Here is a 9,110-nt window from a genome sequence, read left to right as displayed (position 1 = left end):
TCTGCACTACCGCTAGCAGTGACGCTATCATCTGAGCTGGACAACCTGCCAGCAGCCACTGCTCTCTGGCCACCCAGCTCAAAAGGCAGCCCCGCCCCCAGCAGCAGGGCAGAAGGGAGGCAATGCCATATCATTCCAACCTTTCCTTCTGTGCTGTTGCTGGCAGTGAAACTGCCATCAGAACTGGATACCCAGGCAGTGGCCACTGGTCTCCAGCCACCCAGCTTGGCAGGCCAGGAAAAAAAAAATCAGACATTTTTTTAATGTTTCCAAAATCTGTCTGGAGGAAGATCTGAGGACTGAAAAAAAAAAGAGGTCACGGCTGAGAAAACCTGGATGGATAGCGGCGCTATTCACGACCCTTGTAGCCCTGCAATCCCCCTTGGGTTTGGGAGCCCCAGTTGGAGAAAGGCTGCACTAGGGTATTCCCCAATGACCCTGAGGTCCAAAACAGCCTAAAGCTGCTGTCAGACTGTTTCCCACAACTTCCACTGAACAGGTCACAGATAGGGCCCTACAAACTCACCCCGCAGTCCGATCTATTTCAGGGCCAGAGGTTTCCAAATTGGTCAGTTTCACGATTTCAAATGATTACAGCTGGTATCTCACAGCCTTCTAACCATGCGGGGCCTCTCCCAAAATAGGACTGTGCACAGTTGGTGGGGGGAGGAGAGGAGTTTGCAAAGTTGTGGGGAGAGGACCCCAAGAAGGCCACCAACACTTGTGTGCAGCCTTCAGGGCAGGGCTACAGTAGGTCCCACCCTCAGTTCTGCCAGGCCTGCCTGCTGTGGAGACAGGAGGCGGCTGGGTTGTATTGGTGGGCAGGAGCAGCTTGGAGACATCAGCTGCCTTTCTACGCCGTGCAGGCAGGAGAGGGGAAGCTGCGTCTAGTCATAGAGGAGTGGGGAGGTGGGTGGAAGAGATGACCTCTAGAAAAACCTTATCTCTGCCCCCACCCCCATTCCGCTGGAAGCATCTCCCATCCCTTTCCTGCTGCACAGAGCCAAAAGGCTGCTGCTGGCCATGTTCTGGTGTGAACCCTGACAAAAATCTGGGCAGGGTCACACAACACCTGTTGTCTTCAGAGTAAGCAGCACCAGGTACCAGGAGAGGCACATCCATCCCAGGGGCCCAGCCAAGCATGGAGGGTGGAGAGCACTGGGCAGGGGAGGCTAGATCAGCTCAGTCAGCCACCCTCATCCCCATCAGAGAAGTGTACAGGAGCGTGTTACCTTGCAGATAAGACGGCGAATACAGAGACTCCAAAGACACCAGCTCTGCAGTGGTTTTTAACAGGGGCTGTCAACTGGAGGTTAGTTTGAACGCTTGTACTGCACCGTTCTGACTGACGGCCCTTGAACTCGCTTGAATATGAGTAACTTTACCAGGTGTCCCGTATTCAGCATAGGGAAATACGGCCACCTTAGCGGGGTTGATAGCACTGGACGGAGAAAAGGGCATCTGCCAGGCGTTTGGGCCGCCTGGTGCCTGTATTGCTGGGCACAGCCCAGCAGGGGGTGTACGCGGGTCACAAGCAGTGTTCCAGGCAGGTGCAGTTCACCTTCTGCACCCATCCATTCAGGGAGGAGACATCGGCTAGGCTCAGGATGGGACCCCGGGGCAGGCCCTGCCCTGTCGCTAAGCTGGACACCTCCCCTGGCATCAGGGCACGGTTCCAGATGGCAAAGCCAGCCAGGCGTCCCACAAAGGCTTCCGAGGGATCAAACCCTCCCCCGACCACGTCCTGCTCCTGACCCAGAAGGAGCGACCCGCCGGGGGGGATCTCATAGCCCTCCTGGAACTTGGAGCCCATCGACACCAGTCTCCTGTCCACGTAGAACCAGAACTTGCCCTGGAGGGAGGACCAGATGACACACACGTGGTGCCATCCGCCGTCCAAGAGCCGCTCCACCGGCAGCTCCCGGAAAGCCGGGTCTCCGATGACGAAGTGGATGGAGCCCGCAGGCTCCGTGTTGCGGCCGTGCAGGACGAGCTTGTTGTCGTTCTCCTCGGTGGCATAGGACAGGATGGTGCCCAGGGAGCGAGAGCGGGCGCTCACCCAGCCGCAGACCGACAGCTCATGCAGGGCAGTTTGGAAGCCCCGGCCGAAGGCAGCGAAGTTTTCGGTGGAAGCATTGGGGAAAAGCAGCATGGACTCCACGTTGCAAACTGGGGACAGGGACGAAAGCCACGGTCACTGCCTGCTCCGTGCACGCGGGGCCATGGGGGTGGGTCAATTTCATGCTGCGCCGACGGCTTTCCAAGCCTCCTCCACTCACCCTCCCATTCCCTGGCACAGGAACGATCCTTCCACCCCACCCTGACAACAATCCCCAGTGCCTCTGTCTGGGGAGCCTCAGGAGCTCCATGACAGGTGAGGCCCAAGCACCGTGAGACTCCCCCCGTCCACCAAGCAGCGCGGGGTTATGCTCCATGATGTCCCAGGGATCCTGAGGCCCAGGAAGGTGAAGGGCCAGTTTCTCAGCGGCGGGAAGTGGGTCCTAATGAGGGCGAATATTCAGTTAGCCTTTAGTTTTCATTGCCACCAGACCTGGAGCAAGTATTTTCAGACAATTACCCACAGCGACTCCCGGCGCTCTTTATTGCTGGGTTCAGCTAATTCGGAACCCCCGCCCCCAACCCGTCATTTTGTATGTACATAGGGGATTATATTTTCTCACACACGTGACTTTTTTGTCACCTCAGAGGCATACGAAGCAGGGACTCCCACTCCATCCCTGCTCCTCTTCCTCAGCTGGAACACCGTGAACAGCTGATCCAGGGGATTCACGCCCTCCAAAAGTGCTGGGAGGAGCTGTGGGGCTCTAGTGCCCCACACACAAGAGGGGCATGGGGAGGGGAGAAGCCAGGGGTCTGTGGACTACAGGTTGCCCACCGCTGGTCTAAGGCACATGGACGGAGGGCTGAAAGAAGTTTGCAGAGGCAAACCTGGTGTTTCCTGACTCGGAAGCGCTGGATTTTGCAGCTGGAATAATGGAATAAAAGGGCTTTTAGCGTCATTTGCGTGTGTCATTTCCTAGGTTGTTTTTAAGAGGCAAAACAAAGTCAGGTTCTATTTTGTGAAGCGATAACGACCTGCATCAGCAGCAGGGGTTGAATCCTAAACCTTCAGCACTACACCACAGCCTGCTGCCATTCGACACTAAGTACTAGTCTAACTGGAGCAGGCTGTCGTCCCAGAGTGGGAGACAGGGGCCGTTGGCACTATCCTGGGTCCAGGGGATGGCCAGGAGGAGTCCAGCTTGGCTTGCTCACTCCTTGGCACAAAGAAAAGGCCTAAGAGGTTCCAGGCTGCTGCTGCTCAAAGGCCTGAGGCAAGCCATGGAGAGCTGAGCTTTTCCCTCCACGCACCCCTTAGAATGGAACTTGGGGGGCAGCACCCCCAGGATAACCCCACCCAGGGAAACGTGCTGAGCAGAGACAATGAAAACAGCCCTACGTACGTGTGCCTGGTTTCTTGGGTGCTGGTGGCCATGGCTGCTCTTGGGAGATCTGGGCCGTGCTGTGGAGCTGCTGCCTGGCAGCTTGTGGTTCAGGCAAGGTGGAGGTCTCTGGCTGCCTCTCTGGGCCAGGGCTCTTATTGCCATGGGGCAGGCTGCTCGTCAGCCTCCTGTTTGCAGCCTGGGCCAGGAGCTGCTGCTTCTTCTCCTCCAGCTTCTTCCTTTGTCTGTGCTTGGCATGCAGCTTCTTCACGCTGGGGCTCTGGCTTCCCCCTGCCTCCGGTTGCTTGTCCTGAGGGATCTGATTCGGCCCCTGCACCGCAGCCAGCTTAGGGGGCTCAGCTGCCAAGACCTCCCTGTGCAGCACGTTCTCCAGCCGCTGCTCCAGCACCTCCAGTTTGGTTGCTTGGTTCCGACTGGCCTCCCGGAGGCTCTCCAGCTCTTTCTGCAGGGCGTTCCTGCTGGCGCGCAGGGCAGCCAGGTCTGCTGCGTGGCCTGCAGTCTGCAGCCTCTCCCCAGAGCTCCGCTCGCGGCTTTGGCTCAGGGACTCAGCCAGCGAGGAGAGTTTCGAAGTCAGCTTCTTGGTTCTTTTCTGCAGCTTCTTCAGGCAGGTTCTCAGCTGGCCCAGGCCCTCCTGCAGGGCGGCGTGCGACGCATTGAGGGCGGCCGTGACGGTGTCGTACTGAGCCTGCAGGTGCTGGAACCTGGTGTCAATGTTGTAGGAGATGTTGTAGTTCCCAGCGATCCCCTGAAGATGCAGCAGCGTCACCTCCTGAAACCGACGAAACTGCAAAACACCCGTGATCCCGGGTCTGAGATCAGGGATCGGTTCTGGGCAGGGCTGCCAAATGCCGGCGAACCAACCCTCCTCAGCCCCCAGGGACTTACGCAAACCTTGGGCTCGGGGGAACTGAGGCACAAGCACCGAGGATTCAGCTTTTACAAGGGGGCCTGCATCAGCGTCCACCCACTTGTGAGCGCCCCTCTGGGGCAGGGGTGCCATGTAAAGTCTCTGCCTGTTCATCCTTAAGGTTCTGAGGCGAGGGTCTGACTAGCCCTGTCCACGGTGCTACCTGTTCTTGTATGAGGCTTGTGGCCAGTCTTTGGCCACTGGCCCTGGCCCTGGCCCTCAGAGCTGCCCATGGTGCTGCTGGTCTCTCAGTCAGTACAAACCTGACCCAGTCACGCTCCTGTAAGGAACTGCCAGGCCCTGGCCCAACAGCTTTTTAAATACCAGCCCGCTGGGTTCTGATCGGCAGCTGCTGCAACAGCCACTCTGTCCTGCTGGAGGACCTCTTTTCTGCTCCTCTCCCTTTGATGGGATGGGGCCAGGCCTCCGGCCTCCTGTAGAGAGCACGGGGGCTTAGTCTGCCTCATCACGGGGCCTCTTGCTGTTGCTTTGGTTGTGGTCAGCTCCCGCTGACTGCAGCTTGGAACTAGCCCCCAGGAGCCTCATCTTGAGCCCTCTAGTTCAGAGGCCCCCCAAATCTGATGCTACTTTTGTAACTATGGACCAAAATCTAAGGGCAAGGCCCTCCAGTGGGGCAGTGGCAGAGCTGGGTCTGGAATCCAACCCTGATCTGCATAACTAGACCTCACCAGCTTTTTCTGCCACTGGGTGAAACACCTGCCATGAGTCTGGACGAACCAAGTATTGCCTTCACACAGCACCACCTGGTGGAGGAGGCTCCAGAACTCAGGTGCACATTAAACACAGAGTCCTGTGGCACCTGAGAGATTAACAAACTTATTCGGTCATGAGCTTGTGCCAGCAGATGAAAATGAAGTGGAAAAATGGAATCCAGGGTTTATATAGCAGGAATGGGGGGAGGGGGAGTTATCTGTCACTAGTGAGCCCAGTTAATGAAGCAAATTAAATAGGGTATGTCTCACTGTGGTGACGATCGAAGGTGGGGAAGCCGCCCTTGTAATGCATAAGCCAGTTAAGATTTTACTCAGGCCAAGCTTAAAGGTGTCAAATTAGTAAATGAATTCCAGTTCAGACATTGCCCCCGCTTGTAATCCCCATTGTCGAGACTGAATCATCTGCACCTGCAACCCTGACTCTTGGCTCCTGCCATGCCTTGGGACCCCTGACATATCCAGTCTGGCCAGATCTTCACAGGACAGAGACATTGTCTCTGCAGTCCTTTCCTTTGAGACTCACAAAGGGCCCCAGGGCTGGCTGTGCCAATCAGTGAACAGCGCATTCGGAGGCACTGTCTCCCCTTTGCTCATTCGGCTCTGGGAAACTCCAGCCAGATTTCCAAAACTCAACCCTCTGCTGCCCCATGGAGGAGAAACAAGTTTGCAAACAGCATCAGGTCCTGGGCATCGTCGTGAACGATTGTTATTTGTACCATTGTAGCATCCAGGACCGTTAGTCCTGAACCCCAAGGTGCTGGGCAGCGCCAAACCTCTGTACATACTTTCCTCAGCAGAGGGCACAACGGTGTTCAAAAGTGAGTCCCTAAAGCCCCTCACATGGTCTAAACAAGTTAGCTGAAGATGGGGTCTGAGTGGCAGTGGTGCTGAGCAGCCACCACTGCCAGAGATCCAGCTGGGACAATGTTGGCTGCCTGTCTCTAACGGCAATCACAGATACTCACACCTCTGCACAGATCAAAGGGGGAAATAAGCCACAGCTCCCCCAGGCTCCAGCCCCGGAACTTGGGGTTGCCAGGCAGCACAGTCCCCGCCAGTCTGGTCGGCCCCAGGAGTCCAATGGCCAGGCCGTGTGGTCCCTGTTGCCCAGGCCAGCCTGGGGCATCTGGCAGCCAGGCAGCGCTGTGGCCACACTCCCCACCTGAGCTCCCCCTCACCCACTGCCCAGAGCTCACACCTCCCAACCTAACTTTCTGGCCAGAGCCCTCTCTCCACTTAGCTCAGGGCTTCTACCCTGTGGTGCAGGGTGGGACGAGGGGCTGCTGCCCTGTCGGGGGGGGCAATCTCTGGGCTTCTGCCTCGCAGGAGTTGCCTGCCAGGCAGCAGGACGTAGCCCCATCTTCCCACCACAGGGCAGAAGCCCTGACCCCAGCAGGCGCGCCCAGCTCTCATACTTCTGAAGATTCTCATACCTGGCTCAGTGGGTGAGTGAGATTGGCCACCTGGGTACAGTATATTACATCCAGACCCCTGTGCAGCTCAGTTACAGCGCTGGGACAGCTGGGTAGACAGGTACCGGGGGGGAAGCACACCGATACCTGCAGACCCTTTGGAGGAAGAGGGATTTGGTTCTGCATGTCCAATGGCAGCGTCAGGGATATTTACCTGCTCCTCGAGTCTCCTAAACCTTTCAAAGAATGGCTTTCTCTGCTCCCCAGTCCCGGCCAGCTGCGACAGGCTCCCTGGCAGACACATACCAGCGAGAAACAGGCAAACGGGCAGCATGTCCCTTGCCCAGAGCATTCTGAAGCAGCGAGTCCAGTGTCACCGATCCCTTTGGACTAGCGGGACAGCCTGGGTCAGCTCCTGTAGCCTCCTCTGCCACGTCCCTCCCAGGTGTTTGTGGCTGATCTCACTGGTTCCCCCTCTGATGCAGGGGCTCATGTCCCTCCCACCAGGCACGAAGGAGGCTCCGGCTTCTCCTCCAAAGAGATGAGATTAGCAGACTCCCTTAGCCTTCCCCAGGCGCCCCATTTAGCAGGAAGCCAGGAGCAAGTGGGGCTGGAGCCGGGACTCTGCCGCAAGTTAGTTCTGGGGGAGGGGTGATGTTTGAACCTGTTTATACCAGCGCTTGACACCCCTTGGCCCAGAGTCAGCCCTGCTGGTTTCTGGCCCGTGCTCAGCCAGATGCAGGCAGGAGACCAGATGGGTTTTGCAGAAGCGCTCCGGGCCAAGCTGCTCCCTTATCCCGCCCTGCTGTCTCCTGCTAGTGCCGCCCAGGCTTTGAGCAGAATCAGCAACGCTTGGGACGATGTCCTCTCAGCACGGCCGACCCAGCCATGAATCACACACCCGGCCACCATTGCTGGCTGGAGATCTTTGTCTTCGCACACCAGAGTGAGGCTAGAGCTGCACCAGCCCTGTCTTCCCTACAAGGTCGATGTGTCCTTCCTGCTGGGCCTCCCACCCGCCTGGGATCAAGGCGCTGGCTGCTGCTGAGCAGGAGCAGGGGGCAGGAGGAAAGGCAAACACCCAGCACTTCCCTGCACAGGCTCAGCCGGCCCTACTTCTGTAGTATTTGGGATACGGGGTATATGGAGGTTCTGGAGGAGGTATATGATGGGTGCTGCACCTGTGTGTGTCTCTACCGGGGGTGGACATCTGGGGTTGCCAGCAGCAGCAGGGCTGACAGCCATCACAGGCCACAGGGCAAGTTGGAAGGGGGACCCAATTCTGCGACCCAGACGGGGCAGGGCCTAAGGCAGTCAGCCCTTAGTGCCACTCAGATCTCAGCAGTAGGGCACCCCCTACCCATAACGGTGCAGCCAGAGCCTTCCTGTCACTCCCTGTCATGGTGGCAGGGTGGCGATGCAGGCCTGGGACACCACCAGCCCGTCCGTCAACACCTCCCTGTAGGCAACTCCCACTCCCCAAGGCAAGGAGCCAGGGTCTGCCCACGTCACCCCTCCTGACCGGGTGGCCCAGCCAAGAGGTGCTTGGCAGCTCAGCTTACCTGGTGGCATGGGTGGCCCCGCTACAGGCATCCCCCATCCCACCCCCATTGCTCGCCTAGAAAGGCTCCCGCTGGCCCATTCACTGAGTCAGGACACCTGCACTTGCTTGTTCACCCACATGGCCGAGTCACCCAATCTCGGAGGTCACACTGCAACTTGCAGCCAGGCCCAGCCACCCACCCCCTGCTTGGGGGAGACCTTGCTCCACCCGGTTCCGGGTGTGTGTGTCAACGGGCTGTCTGTGGATGTGTGTGTGAGTCTATGCACGTGCGTGTGCCTAGGAAGTGTGTCTCTGCAGGTGTGAGTTAAGTGTCAATGCAATCGTAGTATGTGTGTTTGTGCATCTGTGTGGACGGGGGAGTGAGTGCACATGGAGTGTGTCGGTGCAGGTGTGAGTGTCAGTGGAGTTTGCGTACGGGACTGTGCATGTCTACAGAGTGCATGTGTGTCTGCGCACCTGTGCGTCACTACGTGAGATGGTGTGTATACGCATCAGTGTGCTTGTGTGTGTCAATGATGTGTGCCTGTGCCCGTGTGAATGTCTCTGTGTTTGTCTCTTTCTGTGTCACTGTCTTTGTGTTTGGTGGTGTTTCTGTGTGTCGGTACGTGTTAGCTTATGAGTATTAGCACTTGTGTGTGTGTCGGTGACTCTGTGGGTCTCTTGTTGCAGCATCTGTGGGTGTCAGGGTCTGAGTGTGATACTGTCTATGGGTGTCAATGTCTCTGGCTGTTTCACAGTCCCTGGGTAACAGTCACTGCCGGTGTGTCAGTGCCTCTGAATGTCTGGGTGTGTCTGTTTTCCTGTGTCTCAGTGTCTCTGGGTGTCAGTTAGCATGTGGGTGTGTGTCAGTGTTTCTGGGTGTCAGTCAGTGTATGGGTGTATGTTGGTGTCTCTAGATGTCAGTCAGTGTGGGGGGTGTTAGTGTCTTTGGGTGTCAGTCAGTGTGTGTGGAGGTGTCAGTGTCTGGGTGTCAGTCAGTGGGTGTGTGTCAGTGTCTCTGGGTGTCAGTCAGTGTGTTCTGTTGTGTGT

At 57.4% G+C, this 9,110-nt stretch overlaps 1 protein-coding gene across 1 annotated transcript; it reads right to left on the bottom strand.

Moving 5' to 3' along the window:
- Positions 1 to 1,528: 1,528 nt before the first annotated feature.
- PTX4 (pentraxin 4) lies at positions 1,529 to 6,857 on the bottom strand. The gene is made up of 3 exons (XM_075010301.1): positions 6,732 to 6,857; positions 3,465 to 4,248; positions 1,529 to 2,169 (listed from the first exon to the last, which is right to left on the bottom strand). The coding sequence occupies exons 1-3, from the start codon at positions 6,849 to 6,851 to the stop codon at positions 1,529 to 1,531; spliced, it is 1,545 nt and encodes a 514-aa protein (XP_074866402.1). The 5' UTR covers positions 6,852 to 6,857.
- Between the last annotated feature and the right edge of the window lie 2,253 nt (positions 6,858 to 9,110).

The sequence above is a fragment of the Carettochelys insculpta genome, chromosome 16, assembly GCF_033958435.1.
Source record: "Carettochelys insculpta isolate YL-2023 chromosome 16, ASM3395843v1, whole genome shotgun sequence".
Lineage (NCBI taxonomy): Eukaryota > Metazoa > Chordata > Testudines > Carettochelyidae > Carettochelys > Carettochelys insculpta.
This window is presented reverse-complemented; position numbering and strand designations above follow the sequence as displayed.